General features: G+C 37.2%; 1 protein-coding gene across 2 annotated transcripts in view; it reads left to right on the forward strand.

The window, feature by feature from the left end:
* Positions 1-22,052, forward strand: part of epb41l4a (erythrocyte membrane protein band 4.1 like 4A) — a 121,642-nt gene that overhangs the window by 65,468 nt on the left and 34,122 nt on the right. For both annotated transcript variants that reach the window (NM_001006909.1, XM_012960217.3), the window contains exons 7-9: positions 1,757-1,844; positions 9,261-9,349; positions 12,747-12,810. In NM_001006909.1, coding sequence (NP_001006910.1) covers positions 1,757-1,844; positions 9,261-9,349; positions 12,747-12,810 — 241 coding nt within the window. The remainder of the gene's footprint in view (positions 1-1,756; positions 1,845-9,260; positions 9,350-12,746; positions 12,811-22,052) is intronic.

A 22,052-nucleotide genomic window follows, 5' to 3' on the forward strand; every position in this document is an offset into this window, starting at 1 on the left:
AGATGGAAGGGCATGGACTGCGTTCATATTTATCTTATTAACTGCCTACTTATTTATTTGATCTTTTTATTTTATTATATATAGATAGGAATTTGCTGGTGGTTTTTTTTTATTTATTTTGTAGTGGAATAGGATGATAAAGTAAATTATCTTGTTCCAGTGCTTTTTACTGCATATTTCTAGGCTTATCTCAAGCTTTGCCCATGCCTGTTCTCATCACCTGGCTTTCAATGGTGATGGGCATGTGGCTGGGTCAAGGTCAGGAACTGAATATAAAGCCAGGAAATATGTTTGGATGAGTTTCTTTGTCAGACATCTGCCTTTAAATTATTCTAGATTAGCCCTTTCCTTGAGTCTTCGACTTTATAGTATCATGATTCAATATTGGTTCAGCATTTAGTCACTAGGCCAACACACATTTGTTGATTGTTCTGCTTGCAAAATGAATGAATTGCCAGATAACAATGGTAACCTCAACAAAGAATTGGGTTAGAAATGCAGCACCTATGTTTTTGGCTTCTGTACCAACCCAAGGCAGCAATAGGTCCACAGGAGCTCCTCATGCTCTTTCTGTGGATTCACAGTACATGCTCTGGGCTGCTGTCAGTTTCCTGAGCTCAGAGTTTCTATATATAAACTGTATATATGAAATGATACAAGGCCGATAACTAAGTCAGATTTGCGTTACATTGCAACATACAAACCAATGAATTTTGCATCAGAATTGACTAAAAAATCAATCCAGCTTCATCAGCTTCTAAGTGATGTAACATCAATTTCTACTAATGTATTGATTTCCCATGGTCCTTAGCTTCTCAACAGCAGCACAGACCTTAATGAAAATGTGTAGTCAAACTGACTCAAAAGATGGCTTAACAGGATCACAACTATGAAGGCATGGGTCATCATGTAGCAATAACAGAATCAAAGGGATGCCACTGCAGCATTCCGTTAGATCTATTCCTCTGCTACTATCTTAAACATCTTCTATTTCCTTTCCCACTCACTTCAAGATTTTCTTGATTTCTGATACTGTGTAAAAACTGATTTCCGTACATTCATAACTGGCTAGAATCTGAACCCTGTTTTGAGAACAAATTCCCTCCAAAAAACAACAACTGTCCTGCATCACCTGAAATCCCAAATAGGTTGTAAGTGGTTGCATTCCTTATGAATTAGGTGATTTACTCTGCAATAAAAAAAAAATGGAAATTATATTGTATGCTTAAATTTGTCTGCAAAGGCTGCTATTGTGTTTTAAGGTTGCACTGGAATTATTAGGCTGAAATATTAACCCAGAGGCTGGTGGCACACAAGGAGCAATTTTTGCTGGCATATTACAGCTGATGGTTTGCCTGGACTGAGATTCCAAATAGGACCTGGAATTTCAAGTGTATAAATGGGCCCAATATTAAGCACAGGCTACTGGTATCCTACAGAATCCTCTCTGGCATTTGCCAGAACAGATTGGGATTCCTGACTGGTTGAACAGGAGCCAAAACTATCTCCAGATCACTTAAATATGAAACACATGACACTGCCAATACTGCCATGTTTAGCCTGAAAATGCTCAGACTAGTGTTTGTAAAATTCTCCTCCAGCTAAAATATGATGGTAGAAAATATACTTTGTGTGCCATAGGCCTTAGTGTGAATAGAAGTCAGTGGTAAGTGACCAAACCATGAACACTGTAAACACTGACATTTACTATATTAGATGAAAACCTTCAGAATCTCATTGTTCTTTGTTTTTTTAGGGGACAGGTGCCTGCTGTAGCTGAATCCAATTATTTAGGAGTTGCCAAATCCCTTGAAATGTATGGAGTGGATCTTCATCCTGTTTATGTAAGTCTTGCATGACTCAAATAGAGGAAATCATGGAATAATATAGAACTATATCCCAATCAGGATTGGAAAAATATTTGCATAACATTAACCATTGTTGTCATATTTTATTTCAGGTATAAAGGAAAGCCTAAATAACTGTTTGCTTGGCCATTTCTATACATTAGGCTTCTCTTTTTGTTTGTTGGTACAGAATATTCTGTTTACTAATGTGCAGAAATTAAATATACCCCCAAATGTACATAAAAACAATAAAGCATTGCAGCAAAAACTTTAAATGTATTACATATTACTACTGTGGGTCTAGTGTATATCTGCAATGTAAATATGTATTTTCAGCAGTTGCATTATGCTTACTTTATGATTGTAAATATGCCCAGCTTCAGCCATTGTAATGCCTCACAGCAGAGATATTTAACCTTTAGCCCCCTAGCTTTCACAAGCCGTCTGCTGCCAACGGAGCAGGGAATAATAGTTCAACAGCAGCAGCAGCTTAATGACTGCAGACTGACCAGTAACCATATATATGTGGTAATATGACCATTTAATGAATGGATTTCCAGAAAAAACATGTTCCACACAAGTTTTGATTGAAAGTTTGGTCCAAAAAATAAATGTGTATACCCAGTTCTACAAGGAGCCCTAACTGTACGTTGTTGCTAAAATAAAATATATAGCAACCTCCTAACCATATTTCTTATCCACATATGTGATTAATATGTCATAAAAATCATAAGCAAATTAGAACACTGTGCAATGGCCGTGATTATTATAAAGCCAGGAAAGTACATGTTAAGTACGTAACAGCAAGATAACATTTAAATTCACATTGATATTATATTAAAATACATTTCTAATGTCTGCAGCAGGGAGGATGTAGAGATTTGGGGATCTTGGGATCTCTTGTTGAGAGTGGGAAGATCAGAGTAGACATCAAGGACAGTGTTGGAGCTGTTTAGGGAGAATGAAGAATAGAAATAGGTCATTATGTAATAAAAGGCACTAAGTTTGGCCAAGTGCAGTATCCCATAGCAACCAATCAACAGAAAGCATTCTGGTCACCTGTTTAAAAGCAATCATCTTTTTTGTTGCTACTGGTTACTGTTCCTGGGCAAACTTAGTCCCTTTTATTACATATGGGGATTAGAGTTTAGACAATTAGAGACAACAAATAGACAACAAAAACAGAGTTTAGAAAACTCCTACACAACAGATATATTAGACAACATGTGGGAATGGGGTTATGTCTGAGATACAACACTGATATCAGCAATTCAGTACAGGTATGGGATCCATAATCTGGAAACCCTTAATTCAGAAAGCTTGGAAATACTGGAAGGCCGTCTCCCATGGAGTCCATATCCAAGATAATTCTAATCCTATCTAAATTAAATGAATCCATATCAGTGGAAAAACTATTTTAATGTTTAAAAGATTTTTAGCAGACTTAAGCTATAGTGATCCAACTTACAGAAGATTCCTTATATGAAATTTCCCAGGTCAATAAATGAACAAAACTAGTAGGCACACTAAGGGACACATTTACAAAAGCACGAACGCTCGAGCATCTGGACAACTTTTTCGTTCGCCGCATGACTTTTTCGTACGCCGCACAACTTTTTCGGACGTTTGCATGAAAAAATCGGAAAGGTTTTACCGCTGTTTACAATTGTTCGGTACGAAAATTACGTGACTTTCGGATTGCTAATACGATATTACGACTGATACTATTTTTTCGTAAGCATTTTCGTGATATTTGCGATCTTCAAAAATTTTCGTTTCCAATCCGATTTTTTCCCATTCGTGATTCAGATTCGTGGATTATGTGCCCCTAAAGGTTGTAAGTAGTACAACAGCCAGTTCTTCATTTAGGTGGATAGTAGCAAGCAGAGTTTAAAACAGTGAGGTTTTTAAACTCCATATTCACCTGTGTTTTGAGTGCATAGAGCTTGTGTTGGGCATGTATTCTGCATATTGTTTTAATAAAAAAAATGATTGTTTCTTGCACAAAAGAGGCAGCAATTCAGGTTTTAGCTTTTTTTTTTTCCTTTTTTTTTTAAATTAATAATTATGATTAAGAGCTAAAAGATAGGGTAAACTTCTGCAATGGAAGACATGATTGAGCAGAAAACAAGTGCACAGCCACAGCTCATTATGCCTGCTTGAATGAATCTACTTTAACCCAAAAAGATCACTAGCATTTTAAATTGGAAGGCTGATCACTTAAACGGGTAATTAATAACTTTTTGTGCTTCAGCCGCTGCTTAATTTTCATTTTGAGCAATAGCCACCTAGTAGTATAATGTTTAAAAAAAGAGATGTTTTTATCTGCTGTTTAGCATTGTCTGCCATTATCGGTTGAAGCAATGCTAAAGTACATAACTTGTAGATGACAACTTGCTGTCAGCTAAAAGTAATTGCAGGTTTCTTTGTTTTAATGGTTCTGCAAATTGTAGTACGCAATTGGCCAAGGAGTAAGCCTGGTACAATCAGCTACAAATTGTTAAATAGTTTAGCCTGGGGGGCACAGGATCTCATCCTGGTGGGGTCAGGGAATTTTTAAATATTTTATGATGTTATCTGTCCAGACATGACCTGAAGCATGGGAATGACTGCAAACTATCCTTCGCTGAATACATAATTTATACCCATTCCTGAGCTGTCAGGTGCAGAGATGGAGGGTCTAAAAGGGAAGCATCAAGCAGACAAGGCTCTCACCATAGAGGTGTTGGGTAGTGCTGTGTGTGTGTATAATAATTATTGGTTTGGACTGTTGGGGAGATACTGGCACACATTCATCTGCTAAAACCAGGTTGGCACCAAACCCCTACTCATAGGGTAGATCAGACACAACATCAAACTGAACAAGAACAGTTGCTAAAAGTTCTGTTAAACACCTAAGAAAAAGAGTAGCACAGGCCATTTATCACTATGTTGTAAAATACTCAATACATATGAATGGATTTCCATGTATGACATGAATTGCAACTTACTGGCCTTCCCACATATCCAGTGAACCCTTAAACACAACTACCGTATGTAATAATGCTTTTACTAGCCCTTTAACTTTATGATTTACTTACATAGATGTCTCTTAGATGTTTCTCCCAGTGGTCTCAAAGCAGGAGCTTATTTCTGAATTCCTGGCTTTTGGGCAAGTTTTGGTTGCATAAAAACCAAGTGTACTGCCAAACAGAGACTCCTGTAGGCTGCCAGTCCACACAGGGGCTACCAAATAGCCAATCTCAGACCATATTTGTAACCCAGGGAAAAATATTCATGTTTGTGTTGCTCTCCAGCTCAATTTGAATGTAGCTCACAGGTAAAAAAGGCGATCCCTACCGTAAAGGAATCCCCTTGACTCCTAAGATGCCTTTTGCTAACACAAAAACTAAAGACACACAAAAGTACTAGGTTACATACTCCCCACCCTTAATTCCTTAACAGAGAATAAATAATCTAATTTTTTGCTGTGTGTATGGCATGAAGCATGGATATGCCTTTTAAGAAAGCTTTCATTGTATTTAATGTACAGTGGAGGGCTGTTTGGTTTGTTTTAGCCCACCTCACCCTCACCCCTCTGGTTCTTATGATTTGTTTATAGTACTAATTAAATGCTCAATTTGGAGCATAATGGTAATCCGGTCTCTTGAAAATTATTAACAGCTGGAAGGAGAGCACCACTGAGAATTTCATTGTGCATTTCATTATACTTATTTACACCTGATATATGTTCCATAAGCGCAGTATCATTAAGGCATGTAATTCCCTTTTCTTTTATGAAATGATTATCTTCTGCACTCAAGTCTTCTCACTTGTACTGGTAATGAACTAAAAAGTGCAAAGTCAGTGTATTTATTTTCTGCCTAAAGTGCCAATTCATTTAGAGGCCCATTAATCAACATTCTCATTGTAGTGGTTTTAGAGGTTGTTGAAATCACAAATAAATTCAAATAAACACAATAAATAAACACAAAAAAACTAATTTTCAAAATTGAACAACATTCATTGATCAACATTCCATTGATCCATTGATCAACAATCTCATTTTAGTGGTTTTAAAGGTTGTTGAAATCACAAATAAACTCAAATAAACACAACAAATAAACACAAATAAAATATGCAGAAAAAAATGCCAAAAAAATCACAAAAGGAAGCACCAAAAAAACTCTGAAAACCTCTAAAAGCATGAAGCAAAGAAAGATTAGCCAGTTGATAAAGGACAGCTGCCATTGGCTTGACAGCTTTCAGATGGCATATTTTTACTTTCGTATTTGTTGCAGTTTTGACACATAATAAAAGGTAAAAAAATTATGGTTTTTCATAAAAAAATGTTCTTTCAGCAAAAATTTTTAATCTTTCTGCAAAAAAAAAAATTGTGAAAGAAAAAACATGACCTTTAGTAAATGTGACCAATAGTCTTACTAATACTTATAGAAGATACTGCTCTTATAAGATCTGTTAATATTCAGTGTAGGAGTATGGTAGCATAGTTTACGAAGAGAATAATATGCATTGCTGGTTAGGTTGCTTACCAACTAAAGTAAGCCCGAAAATTCATTACATGGAAATGTAGACACATCTACATACACACATATATACAGGTATGGAATTCCTGATCTGGAAATCTGTTACAGAAAGATCCCTTATCCCAGGTCCCAAGCATTCTGGATAACAGGTTCCATACCTGTATAAATACACATTATATATATAGGCAGGCACACAACCACTGCTGTTGTTACTATTGTCTGTATTAGATTTACCCAAGCCGAGGCATTCACTCATGTATTATTAAATCTAAGTACTGTTCTGCAGACTCAGTAATTTATATTTTACTGTATAAAAGTAAATGTGTAAAATAAATCCTACCAACTATAATATCCCTTTGGGTCTGCCTGTGGTATGTATTTATTGTCATTACTGGTTACTAGTTTTATCCATTATTCTTATTTGCTTAGATTTGTGTTGAAATTGATATTTTTTGTAATTCGCTACTTTATTAACTTATTCACTTGAGCGCATCGCAGCGTATTGACTTTTTATGTAAACATTACATTGAAACCAAGCTGCCCTTCCTGAGAATCTTTTTAAAAAAAGCTGCTAAAATGTGTTTGTCTGGTATCCTATTACAGATATGGAGGCCTCAGTAATGTAAATATTTTCATTTCATTACTTTAATCCCACGAATTGTGTTTTAATACCACTGTTCCTACTTCTTTACATATTTCACTTTGAGACTGATCTTGTATTTTGTATAAAGAATATTTTAATCTTATTTGGCCTTATTGCAAAGTAAACCTTTGCAATAATACAAGAGCATTAATATTGTTTCCAGCTGAATACCATTAACCTTTGTATATAATGTTGACCTTTTGTGTAGAAAGACTTTCTAAACAGGCAGTACCCTATAGAAATGTACTCTCTATAGCATGTACTCTGTAGCATGTACTTTTAGTAAAGGGCTTCTGCACTAAACATCCCAAATAAGAACATTGCCAATCTTCTTTCGATGGCTGGACGTTCACTGGCCCATTCACAAGCTAAAGGGTCACCAGGTATAAGAGGGCAATAACTTTTACAGTATTTTATATTTATACAGCATGTTACTGTGGGAATTTAGTATAACTTTATGTGGCAATATTTCTCCTGGTTCAGCACCTCTTCATGATTCTCAAGTTTCTATTAGTGATAAACCTGGACAATGAAATGTGTCCCTAGAACAGAAAGGAAAACAGGTTTAGGCTTATTGCATATAGAACCCTTACTAAAATGATCTATAGTTTGCATACTTTTCCCCCTAATCCTGTTCACGTATTTCTACAAACTGGATTATGGGGAAAGTTTAGGGTGCCTGTGTTCCAAACAGTGTCAGGTAACTTCCTTTAGGGTAAAAAATGCTTGGTAGAAGTTGGTCTTTTGGGCCCTTCATGAAGAATAGGAACAATGTAGGAATGAGCCTTGTTCAATGAGTCTGTGGGAGACAGTTCTCTAATTAATGCAGGATAAGCCAGAATGAGGACTAGATCCTTGTGTTATACTCTGAAAACCCAGAAAAGCACAGTAGGGTGTGGTCACTGTACATGTGTGAATGATGCCAGTCTATGCCAGTAGAGCAGGGGTGCCCAGACTTTATCACCCTGTGATCTACTCTTGCCTGCCTCCATCATGAGATCTACCACAGTTAAAATTGTGGGATGTCTATCATTTGGTGCAATAAGCAAGAAAAAGTATCAATCAGTGTTTAACAAATACACATAGCAATATATAAATTCAGTGCCAAATTCACATTTAATGCCCACATAACATTATTCAAGTGCCAACTTCAAGTTTAATGTAAAAGGATTGTAGTAGTTTTTATATCCCTTCTTCATGGCTCACTTTGTAGTCTGCACACAGAAACATATATAAGTGGGAATAAATATATAAAGAGCGGCCCGGTGGGGACAATCTTCTATACTGGGATGAAACTACAAAGATGGATGGTCTGAGCAAGCATACACAAATGCAAATGAAAGTGGAGGGATGTCATCCAACTGCATTCCACCTCGAGATCTACCAGAAATTTTAAAGTGATCTACTAGTAGACCGCAATCTACCTTTTGGGCACCCCTGCAGTAGAGGGTTGCAGTTAAAAACACTGCTTTTTGCTTTCACAACTTTTACAATACTATTGTGTTGGCACAATGCCAATTTGTGATTGCAGGAGCATTATTTTTAAACCAGTTGGAACATACAAACTAAAAATATTATGTAAACAATGCCAGTGGGTGGTACTAGAGTAAAGGAACCACTAAAAAGCAGCTTGGATGCTGATTTCAAAAATGATACAAATGTATAGGGAGCATGGCTCACCCTCTATTAAGTATACTGCTGCTTTTTTAACTGCTGGTGGCATATATCGGAAATTCTTATAAAAGGAGAATATGTTTGTGTCCTGCAGTCTAATTGGATTTGGGCAGCACAGTAAATATGTTTTAAAGCTCATCTGATGTATTATGTGGGCCTATTCTGTATGTATGTTTTGTAAAGTACATGTACCACGGGTGGGTGTAACAATGCATGGAGAGTTTCCCTCCTGGTAGGCATGTTTTATCAACACGAAAAAAGCAGAATTAATTGCATATTTATATAGATGTGGTGTAATCTTTAGCAACAATCCAGCATATTGCCTTGGTCAATTCAGGGCAGTTATAGCAATACAAGAAAATATCTGATTGTTTCCTATGGAATGCTGTAGTGCTGCCCTTGTAGTTTCCAGGTGGGCCTTGCCATTTAGTACTTATAGAAACTTGGATTGAATAAGTGTGGCCTGGCATATTAGTTACATGAATAGCAGTATGACTAATACAGATGGGTATTCTTTTGCAGTTTAGTGTGTTACTGCCATTCTAATTTGTTATTTTTACTGATCTTCAGGGGGAAAACAACTCTGAATACTTTTTAGGCCTGACTCCTGTAGGACTGTTTGTGTACAAGAATAAGAAGCAAGTGGGAAAATATTACTGGTAAGTTACATTTTGCTAAGCATTCTTAGTTATGGTAAGGGGTAAAAGGTTCAAATAACAGGTGTAAATATCAGCAACTCCTTTTTAGTCATTTTTTCCACACAAACTGTATTCTTTATTCACAGTTTCTTTAATAAGAAAAAAAGTCAAACAGGGGGTTACTCTCTAGTGGGCTTATTTACAAATTTTTGAGTTTGTGAATTCGAGTTTGGTTTTCAAAATTAAATAAACTCTCATATCAAATGGCCACTTATTTACTGAAAAGGAAAACTTGTTCGAATAAAACTTGAAGAAGTGTAAAAATTGACAACATGGCTTGATTTTGCTTAGGACAACTCCCATTGACTTCTAGGGAAACTTTCGGGTATTTTGCACTTAATAGTGCCAGATATTTGAGTTTTTGAAATATAATTCGAATTATAGTTTTTTTAGTGCAAAAAAAATCAAATAAAAAAAAAATTAAATTAGAACATTGATAAATCTTCCCCTAGGTGTGCAGTACAACATTGTCCCTTGTAGCATATACTACATAACTTTATTAGTAACACAACTCATGAACAAGGAAAAGAACACAACAAGACATAAAAGCAAAACTGTAGGACTTCATTATAAGTGCAATCCCTTAAGATGACTATGTGCATTAAAGGAAATGTAACACTAAATTTTTTTTTAAGTAAAAAAGCTATTCTACCCTGCACCAATAACTGCCCTATCCTGCAAACCATTTAGTATTTTAAATGCTTTAATAGAAAATACCTGCTAAAACTTGGCTTCCCGTCAATTGAACTACGGCGATACGGCGAAGGAAGGAGCAGCATCCACTATGCGATGATCGATTGATCAAGCCTAGCCTGACTCCTTCCTATACAGAAAGAAGGCTAGGCTCGATCAAACGATCGTCGCATAGTGGATGCTGCTCCTTCCTTCGCCGTATCGCCTTACTTTAATTGACAGGAAGCCAAGTGGTTTGCAGGATAGGGCAGTTATTGGTGCAGGGTAGAATAGCTTTTTTACTTAAAAATTTTTAGTGTTACTTTTCTTTTAAGATGCTATGTCTGAATGATGGCTGATTTTGCCATTTACATGCTGGGCCAAATTGCGCTAATACCATTGTTTTATAAAAATGGGTGCCTAGGAAGGCCCATTGAGATGACTGTGTGTGGTCATTGGCCGACGGGATTTTTAAACCTGCCAGGTTCATTTTTGACCAGATATCTGACAGGTAGGCAGTTGGGTAGGGCCCTTAAACAGGCGGATAAGGTCCATCTTTACAGACCCACACATGCATGTTTAGCGGGGGCCACAGGTGTGGGCTGGATTAAACTACAACATTAGCTACCTTACCTTCAAGTATCGCTAGGCTGCTAGAAGCTGAAGGTTGTCAAAGCCTGGCTGTAAAGCATTACAGTGCAAATCATTTATTTTATAGCTCTCTTTGGAAACCTAGTGGCTATGCATAGCTCCCTTATCTTCTGTAGTTTGTGACTAGATTTTACTTCTTTTAAAACCAATATAAAATTTATTTAGGGTACTGCCACATGGGGAGGTTTGTTGCCACTATAAATCTGTGCTGCCACCCCCTTCATTAATTTTTGGATTGGTAAAACACATTGATCCTGCTTAAAGGACATGTAAAGCCTACATTTACCTACAATGTATATCAGTTGGGCACGTCTCCCCCACCCAAATGGCATCGTTTGTACTGCATATATCCCCTCCGTTTGCCGGCACCATCACATTTTCCTAAAGCAAATAGCAGCTTTCACCCGGTGGCCATTTTTCCTCTGATACATAATCAGATACATTTAAATCTGTAACAGCCTACACACACACAGGCCCTTATTCAGCATACATTTCATCAAGAATGCAGGCTCACACAGGCAGAACCGTCTCTGATAAAAGTTCTGCTTTGTTTGAGATGAGCTCAGGAGAGGAGGTTAGGAGAAAAAGACTGAAGCAGACAGCTAGAGCTGAGTTTCTATGGGAACCAGCAATGCCATCTCTTCACTGGCTGCTAGACTGGAGGGTGTGTTTAGTAATCTGAGCTTAGAACAACTGAGCATGCTCACAAACCAGAAGTCAAAGCAAATTCCCATGGGAGGGGGCCAAGTGGGTTACAGGAGGGGAATGAAATCTAAGTTATTACGGGGATGCTGCAGCCTTACTATTAACCTCTGGACAACCAGAGTGGCAGGTATTGAAAGATTGCAAAGAGGCTTTTCACTGAAAATGTAAAAGACGCCAGTTGCCTACAGTTAAACTGGATTGCCCCCAGTAATGTATTTTACTTGCAGTAAGTGAAAGGGAAGGCATTTCTGGGAGATTTGTTGCCCACCTTAAATCTATGCTACACAGTCTACCCTTTTCCCAGTTTTCTTACACACAGAAGGCTAATGGAACCGGGACTATTGGATCACTGCCATTTTCTTAAGTTCTGGCAATTCTAATATGTGGTGTTTCACATGGCATCAATATGCTAGAACACAAAGGAATAAAGCAAATGACCATGACCAGAGGAACGGGGGTATAACCAGTGAGTGCAAGTAGCAGATATTATGAAATGTGCTGACTGGCTTAAAAATACATTTTGTTTTTCACCTCTTATCTTAAATATGATAAGGGAATGGAATGAGAATAGTTGGCCAACAACATAGGATCTTTTCACCATTAAGAACTTATGTAAATAAACTACTCTGGGATCTGGCCAGACTTTTAGCTGCTTTTTTAGCTAAAAAAAAATCATAATTATAGAGTTGGTTAAAAATTTCAAATGGGTTGCCAATCCCAGGTACTGTACGTTGGAGCTTTATATGTAGTGCATACCTGCTATTCTTTATTGTACTTGGGACAGTAAAAGGCTGGAAGCAGCCGAAACGTTAGCTGTATGCTACAATAAATTTGCTTTATTTTGCTTCATACTAAGACCTGTGAGTGCGGCTCATATTTTTGCATGTATATATATATACTATATCTATGGGCCTATGTAGAAATATGCCCCGGTTGTACAGTATAGTATGATGGTACATTATATTACATTCCTTTTTTGCATTATAGCATTTGAATTTAAAAATTACATTGTTGAGATACAACAATGTATCTGTATGCCAATTAAGAATGGGTGTGTGTTCTATCTATTTAAACTCTAATAGAGGGTGCCACAATTTGGGCTTCTGAGGAAGTGGTGTTACCACGAAACGCGTTAAGCTAAAGGGGTGAATATGCTCTGACCTGTTTTTAAATGATGAAATAAATTTATGTTTTTATTCCCAAGTTTTTCTGTGCTCCGCTTCTCTATCAATTTTTGAGATACAACAGCCATTGTAGTTTATCAGACTTTTCATGTTTACTCCTTTATGTAATATAAATATATATATATACTTTGTTATTCTATTTACAGGCCTAGAATTACAAAGTTACATTTCAAAGAGACACAGTTTGAAGTACGAGTCCTCGGAAAAGATGTAAGTTCTATATGATTGTATTGCTAAAATTCCCATGAATAAGTATCAGTAACAGTTTAATTGTTGAGCTATGGTGTGTGCTATGGCTATGAAATCTAGATGGATTATTCCGTTACTTTTCGCAGTACGGTAGAACTACAATACCTGTTGTCTGTGTCTTTTTGTTGTTTGTGAGTCTGTAGTGATGTTGTACTCACACAGCTCATGTGTTGCACCAACTGGTTGTACCAGCGCATGATTGTATGTGGAGCTGTTGCATTTAGCTATGCCATTGTGTGGATCCCAAGTAAATCCATAAAGATGATTAAAATAATATGCTTTTATGAATTTATACTGCAAGGGAATTTAAACTTATTCATAGGTACTGCAGAACATGTAGAACATGCTCAATTCATATGCCATATCACACAGGAACATATTATCCAGCAAGATTCTTCACTGTGAAAAATTAAGAATGTATGAACATTTAAAATGATTTTAAAAAATGAGTGTTACTTGGAATAAAGCAAGCTATTTAAATGAAGAGAACAGAGTACAAGGAAAGGAGACCAAAAATGACATTTATCAAGATCAACATTTTGACCAGTAGAGTATCCATTTTACAAACACAATATGTTTCACAGTGTCAGAGTGTTTAAATATACTCCCCTCTTTGGGTGCCAGGGGCAAACATTTACCCAATGGCAGGCAAATTCATACTGGGGCCCCTTCAGCTTCAGAGCATTTGATGTAAAGCAGTTGAGGGAGCTCGGGTATATTTAAGGCATGATGACACACTAAAACAATGGATACGGGGAACAACAAGCAACTAGAGGATTACGGGCAGATTTAGATGTCTGAAATGTTTAAGTTGCATTAATGCTTTTCCCTTCCACATGCCAGGTATGTACATATATGTAGGTACAGAGGCATTGGCTGATGGAATTATTAGCAGCAGGTATAGACAAATGACATGTCAATTGTTGGTCACTTGGTCAATATAGGAGTCCTGGTAAAATTATTTTTTTTTTATTAAAAAATTCAGTAAATGATTTAATTTAGGTATTTGGCAAAATAAACAACAAAAAAATAATGAATTTCTAATCTGTGTAGGGTTGCCAGCTTAGACCTTAGCAAAAAAACTGGACTAGAGTTCGGGATGATGACATTGGGGGCAGAGCAATACTATATGGGAGTGGAGTCATGACTTTTAGGGGCATGGCTGTGCTTTGTGGGGGCGAAGGCATTACATCAGAGGTGGTTTTTGGCCAGATTGTTGTCAGGCTTTACAAGGCTGTAGCCCAAAGCCCAAAGAGACAGTTGTGACCCAAGAAAAAACAGGTTTCCTAAACCTGAAATGCAGACAGTTGCTGCCACGAACAGCCCTAAGAAAAACAAGTCAAAGCCAAACATGTGGTGACCCTAAATCTGTGGAAGTCTACTTTTGATAAAATATGGGAGACTACCAGGGCTTATGCTGGAGCCAATGCCCAGGACAGGAGACTTTTAACCCAAGAAATGCTACCATGCAGGGAAGGTTCAGCCTTTGAGAAATATGGCTGGAGGTAAATATTTAGGACCACCATATGGGGTTTACCTTGGCGTGGTATGGTGGCTTACCAATTTTATTATCATAACTAAAAACCCTTGTTTTATTGAGACTGCATGCACTAGCATAGATACTAAATTACTTATGAAACAGGGGACCAGGGAATGTGCAATTATCAATCCCCTCTCTCCCTAAATGGTTTAAGACACAAAAATTTTTATAGAGACTTTTAAAAATCTCAGTTTTCCATTAACTACAAAATACATACATGTGCCAAGCACGTATCCCTCCCTAATTCTTTGTTACATACCTCAATCTGACTGCTATTTACTCTTCATTCCAGCCAGCCCGCTGAATTCTTTTAATAGTGTAAGGAAAAGTACAAGCTAATCCCCAGATAAACAGAATTGAACTCTGGTCAGAAACTGTGAGAAATATTTCAGATATAAAGTGCAGGAGTATGACCTGCTCCCACAAAAATGTTAGGGGCCAGTGCAGAACAAAAGCTCTGAGCAGTATTGAGAGGTAAACACAAGCTACAATAATGTGCTGACCCACAGCAGCTCATGTTCTCATTCTGTGTGATCACCTTTGTTATTCCTCTTGGTTGAATTTCAGTAACCTGCAGGGTGTTCATTCTTTGTTGTCAGTAAATAAGAAAAATGTGTCTCACTGCTCTGGGCTGATATTCAATGCCTCGATCAAATGTAGCATACCAATCCAACAACCTACTGAATGAGCCTGTGTTGTGGGCTGAACATGAGTCAGACAAATTCTGACTTTGGTGGTGTATCAGTGAGGGCTGTGTTACACATGAACAATCACTAACCTCCAAAAGTGAAAATGATTTATTTTTTTTGACATATTGGTTATTTTCCACTATGTTTGCATTCAGGTATGGCCTTAGGGTAAATAGTAGCTTTTGCACGGCAGTGCAGTGGGAACCTCAGTGTTACAGTGCACCCTGGATCCAGCAGCTGCTTCAAACAAAGGCACCATGCATTTCTTAGGGACTATTTATTTATTCATGTTTTTATTTTATTTTTTATAATAGTAATAATAATAACAACAATAATAATATGATTAATAATATTAATGATAGTATTTAGGCAATTATAAAGAGTCTGGTGCAACCTTGTATACAGTGCTGTGAGGCTGCACAACCCAAAGATGCCCCTCTTTGTATTGATATCAATATCTATGACTTCATCTGGAGAGCCCAAAGTTACAATAGAATGATTTTAAATTAAAATATGCTTTTTCTAAGTGAACTTGAAATTTAAAAGGAAGTTATATTTTAATTGGCTTTTAGTATATTATTGAACCTTCATTTTGCAACATTTTTGTATTTTTTCTATTCTACTTCTTTCCATCTGCCAAAAACAGACTGACCTTCAGGCTTTTATTTTATTGTTATTCTTATTCAATTTTTATTGCACACTTAATGCACCCTTTTTTACCTCTACATCATCTGAGCTTCACAGGCTGACTTAGTGCTCAACGAGGGCACAAAACCCATAATATGTTGTCTCATTTGACCATTATGTAAAAGACATTTTTTTTATTTATCTTACTAACTTTTTGGAGAGATTTATTGCATGCCTGCTAGCATTTTCCTTTGCAATATATGTGGCCAAAAGAAACTTGTAATTTCTTCATTTTCATATGTATTTTTTCTCCTTATGAAAAGAATCACAGCCTAACTTTCTTTTTCTTTAATACAGTGCTATTACAGTTATTACATATTGTCTTCCAAGGGAAATTAAAATGAAATCCTGGAAGGTTTTTTGCATTTATTTAATCTACAGCCAACAGCTCTGAATGATATATAACTTGCTTTTAATGTGCAGGTAGAAAGGAACAGACTGCGCATTAGAAGAGTGAGTGTGTATCGTTAACTATAGCCTTAGTGACTCACTAGAACAGAAATGATGCACACGAACGTTGTCTCACAATTCACATTTTTTGCGCAAAAATATGACTTTGTCACTAAAAAAAAAAAATCTGATTTTTTTTTTTTATTTGGACAAAGCCCAAATAAAAAATATGATAAGATCAAAAAGCAAAAAGGAATCAAACAGCTCCAGGCAGCATTTGAAAACTGCAGTGAATTTAATGGCAGTGTCAGCACACTACATGTTTCGGGCAGAGCCCTTTCTCAAGTGACACTTGAGTGTGCTGACACTGCCATTAAATTCACTGCAGTTTTCAAATGCTGCCTGGAGCTGTTTGATTCGTTTTTGCTTTTTGATCTTATGATATACTGTTGGGGTGGCTCACAGACACCTGGAATCTGCAGCCGTATACTACTGATTATTTGTGCTGAACTATAACCCAAAATTTTTTGTCAAATAAAAAAATATGCAATTTAAAGCTGCCAAGATCATGTAGAAGTCAATGCACGTGTCCTTTTTACAACTGGAAGATCTTTCTTTGCATCGTGGTTTTAGAGGTTGGGTTTTTTGCATTTGTGCGACAATATGAAAAAGAAGCGGTCTTTGCATTTTTTCACATCTTTTTTTGTTTATGATTTGGATCTTTCAATAATTGGCCAAATAGTTATGGTTTTAGTGGAAATGAGTTTAGCTATGGTTTCAAAAAAACTCTAAAACCACGAAATCCAAATGTTGATTAATCTGCCCCACATGGTTGTGTTATGCATTGTTGGCTTGGGCTGTTTGTAAAAGATGGTGGATAAAAACATGATTGTGTTGAACTATCTAGACATAATCATGCTTATGCTGACCATTAATATAGTCATTTTGTGTTCACTATAGTAGAGGCCAAGACTAGAAGTTGGGCAAACTGTACCATGATTTCTAGAGAAACCAAACCACACTTTCTTATTAAAGATTGGTGCGGTGCCTTTGTCATGGACATACAGACAGACAGACCTATCCCTCACTAGAGCAGAGTTCTCCCAGCACTATACGGTTGCTGTTTTTTTTTATTGTAGAAGAAGGCCAGCATGGGAGTACAGATATGCGTCCCTTATCCGAAAAACCCAATATCCAGAAAGCATCGAATTACAGAAAGGCCATCTCCCATAGACTCCATTATAAGCAAAAAATTCAAATTTTTACAAATTATTTCCTTTTTTCCTCTGTAATAATAAAACAGTAATTTGTACTTGTATCGACTTGTATTGTACTTATATCGACTAAGATATAATTAATCCTTATTGGAGGCAAAACAATCCTATTGGTTTTATTCAATAGTTAAATGATTTTTAGCAGGCTTAAGGTATGGAGATCCAAATTACGGAGAGATCCCTTATCCAGAAAACCCCAGGTCCCAAGCATTCTGGATAACAGGTCCCATACTTGTACTGAGTAACTAAGTCTGTTATTACAGTTATTTGTAGCATACACTCAGAAATTGTTTAAGTTGTAATTCCTGTAGTTATTATAATAGCCAGATAGAACTCAGAATGCTCCCTCGCATTATTGGATCACTTATGATTAATTGCTTATAGTCTTAGTGTAAAAAGAGCTTTGTTTTCTTAATAGGCTTTGCAGCTTTGCATGGTTATAGTAGTAATGGGTGCCATTGCATTGGCAGTTACATTAATTGATATGATTCCTACAAGTGTATGCTGTGTTTAATGAGCACACTGTACAGAACATCAGAAGTAATGAGAGACTGCAATGATTAATCTGCTTCGTTGTTTACCAGACACAGAATAATCCTGCTCCTTGTTTTGGGCATCATTAAGCAATTGTGTTTGTCGTGCAGCCACGGCTTCTAGTATTAAATCTGGCTGTGTTGTATGGAAAAGAATGGCTGCACCAGATTTACATAGTTTATTCTGGCTGTGAAGACATAGAAGGAGCCAAGACATGTGGCACTAATCTATCAGAACATTTATGGTTACATTAATAATTGTAGCTTTATTTAAAATTCTGTTTTATTCAGTCACCTCATCTGTTTCATTTTTATTTATTTTTTTATAAAATCACATCTTTCTAGGAGGAATATAATACTTTAATACTCATTTTTGCTTAAAGGGATTCTGTTACTATTTTCATGATATAGTTTTTATGACTAAATTACACTGTGTGCATTGCAAATAATTCATTCTACCAGTTAACATTTAATTTTTAAACCAATAAATGTATTTTTGGTAGGTAGGCCGCCATCTCTGAGCCTTCAGAAAGGGCCAGCACTTTACAATGGAACTTCTTTCAAATAAGCCACAGTTTTTCCTACTCAATGTAAATGGAGGAGCCATGGTCAGACTTTGGGTGTTTTACTATTGAGTACAATTCTCATATCTACCACATATCTATATGCAGTAGTATTGTGCAGGCCGGCCCAAAACCTGCAGGTCGGCAGGCTCGGCTCAACACCCACACTTTAGAAGCAGGTCGCTAGCGGGTTAAAAGGAACAGTCTTAAAGCTTACGCCCATGCAGTGTGCTGAATTTACAGGGTTTATTAGTATATCATCGCAGAAGTAATTGTAAAAGGGTAAACAGGGCCATGTTTGGGTGCAAAACTAGTTACTTTTTCATTGAGTTAATTTTGAGGTAGTATTAATTTATCCAGAAGGTCTGGGTCCGAATAGTGCAGCAAATAGCAGAAAGAGCTATGAAAGGGGCTACAAATGTACACACAATGTACCTGATCATAAATCAGCCCAAAGGAAGGGCACAGGAGGCAGGTGATTTGGGGAATGGGGTAGCTTTCCTTTTTAAGTCATTCATCGTATGGTAGAATTGTGGGATACTTAGGGCTGCTTTAGTTTAAGTCACCTGGGGTAATAATGCTTTAATGGCTGCTGCTGACAGTAATGGATTTCTGCCTTGGAATTGGGGCAGGGTGTGATTAGTCAGCATCAGCCTTGGCCAAAATGCAAATATTTCTGCCCAAAATCTTAAATTCCTGCTATGGCACAGAGTAAATAAATAAGCCTTTACCTAGATATCCCATGACAACCTAGATTGTAAGCTCTACGGGGCAGGGACCTCCTTCCTACTGTGTCTCATACCACATGGCACTTATTCCCTGTACATTTATATATATTGTATTTATTTATTATAACACTTGTCCTCCCTGTGTGTAATTTTGAAAGATTGTACAGCGCTGCGTACCCTTGTGGTGCTTTATAAAGTTATACTTACATACATACATACAACCAAGTGGCTCAGGCTCAGCAAAGCAGTTTGACTGTTATTTAAAAATTAGTTAGGCGAATAATCCTTCTTTCACAATGTGATGTTCCAGTTGTTAGGCCTTTCTAGATATGAAAAGTGAGGGTCAGAAACGGCACTTTGGACTGCTTGGCTGCACACAGTGCAAGTAGTATTCACACATTTTAGAATACATCCTTTCTTGTCCCCATGAGCATTCTCAGAGCAGAGTATCAGGGTGTAATAGCAAGCCCCACCCGTTGGCTGAAGGATTTTGCTGTTTGAAGCTGGAAAGGCAACCCAGGACAGGAAATAACCTCCAAAATATTGGCTTCTGTGTACTATCTTAATAAAAGTAGGACTTATGCCACATGTGGTAAATTGGCAGGCTGAAAATCCACTCCTACACTGGCATCAGCCTTTGTTTGTGTCTGTACCTGGACCTGGACTATTTACAGAACGTGACACAGAAGTAGCTTCTCACACTGATGGAATGGGGTGTAGGTGTAGGAGCCCCTGGAACTAACTGCTGATTGCAGTTCTTCAGCTTTCTGCCTGATTCACTAATATTTCTGACTACAGTTTGGTGACATTGCAAGGTCTGTTGACATCTGCTCCACTCTATGCATCCATTTGGTATTGACCATTTCCATCATAATCTCATTGATTTGTATAAGAAGAGTATCTCAGCTTACAAACAACTTGATATAACCCACTCACAAATATAAATGGGAATATTCAGTGAAGCCATGTTCAGTAAAAGGCTACACACAGTAAACCTTACGTTTTATTCCACACATTCTGCTTTGTATTATAGACAGGAACGAAGGAGACAGGAACACAGGTATAATCACTTCTGTCTTGTTCAGAAACAGCACAGTGCTATATCAGGCCATGCAAAGGCAATATTACATTTAGATATGTATACACAATACAGGTATAGGACCCTTATCCAGAATGCTCGGGACCAAGGGTATTCCGGATAAGGGGTCTTTCCGTAAATTGGATCTCCATACCTTAAGTCTGCTAAGAAATCAATAAAACATTAATTTACCCCAATAGGATTGTTTTGCATCCAATAAGGATTAATTACATCTTAGTTGGGATCAATTACAAGGTACTGTTTTATTACTACAGAGAAAAAGGAAATCAGTTTAAAAATTCTGAATTATTTGATTAAAATGGAGTCTATGGGAGATGGGCTTTCCGTAATTCGGAGCTTTCTGGATAACGGGTTTCCGGATAAGGGGTCCGATACCTGTACTAATTTAAAGGAGAAGGAAAGGCTAATAAAGAGTTAATCTCAAGCTGCAGGCATACCTTCAGTTGTCTCAATAGTGCCCTTAAGTCTCCCCATGTTTCACTTGTTCAGAAGATCTGAAGCCAAACAGGAAGAAAAAATGCTGAGCTGTGTAAAGAAAGTTCCCATAATGCCTCACTCCTGCACAGACATGCAGACCAAACTGAACATGCTCAGTTAGTAAGACTATGGGGCTGATTTACTAAGACACGAATTCCGACCGAATTGGAAAAATTCCGATTGGAAAACGAACATTTTGCGACTTTTTCGTATTTTTTGCGATTTTTTCGGCGCCTTTACGACTTTTCGGAAATTATCGTGACTTTTTCGTTACCAATACGATTTACGCGAAAAAACGCGAGTTTTTCGTAGCCATTCCGAAAGTTGCGATTTTTTCGTAGCGTTAAAACTTGCGCGAAAAGTTGCGCTTTTTTCGTAGCGTTAAAACTTAAAAGGCGCGACGTTTTGCGCAAGTTTTAACACTACGAAAAAATCGCAACTTTTTGCGCAAGTTTTAACGCTACGAAAAAATCGCAACTTTCGGAATGGCTACGAAAAACTCGCGTTTTTCCGCAAAAATCGTATTGGTAACGAAAAAGTCGCGATAATTTTCCGAAAAAATCACAAAATACCGATCATTACGAAAAAAACGCAATCGGACGCATTCGGCCCGTTCGTGAGTAAGTAAATGGGCCCCTATGAGTCAGCGTCCTGCTGATTGGCTCAGATCCACATTCGTAAAGGGGGGAGTGAGTTCTTAGCATTCTTGAGGGAGAGGGGAGCAGGAAAGAGCAGTGAACCGAAAGCTGCGTTTCTCTGGCACAGGAATTACAGACACAACAAATCTTTTTTCAGAGAAGTCAGTGCTGCGTTTCTGTGAGTGCTTATGGCTGTATTTACATAGACCTTTCTGATAAAGCTTACTTAGTTTTTACTTTTCAAAGTAAGAGAAATGGTGGCCATACACAGGCAGATATAAGCTGCCAATACAAGTCTTTTAGACCAATTCAGCAAATTATCTGCCATGTATGGGGACCCCCAACAGGCCTACCTGACTGATATCTGTTCAAAAATTGCCCAAAATTGGGCAGGTTTGATTTTCCTCTCAGATCAGTGACTGCAACGGCTCTTTGATATGGATCCCATTCTCATTGTTGTATATCTCATTACTTTAATATTGCCCACCTTACTCGCCAAATGAGTAAATCTTACAGCTACTTAGCTGCTTAGACTAAAAAAACAGTTGGTTTGTATGAAATATTTTTGTAGGACTGCTTTATTAT

This window comes from Xenopus tropicalis, chromosome 1, assembly GCF_000004195.4.
Source record: "Xenopus tropicalis strain Nigerian chromosome 1, UCB_Xtro_10.0, whole genome shotgun sequence".
Classification (NCBI taxonomy): Eukaryota; Metazoa; Chordata; class Amphibia; order Anura; family Pipidae; genus Xenopus; species Xenopus tropicalis.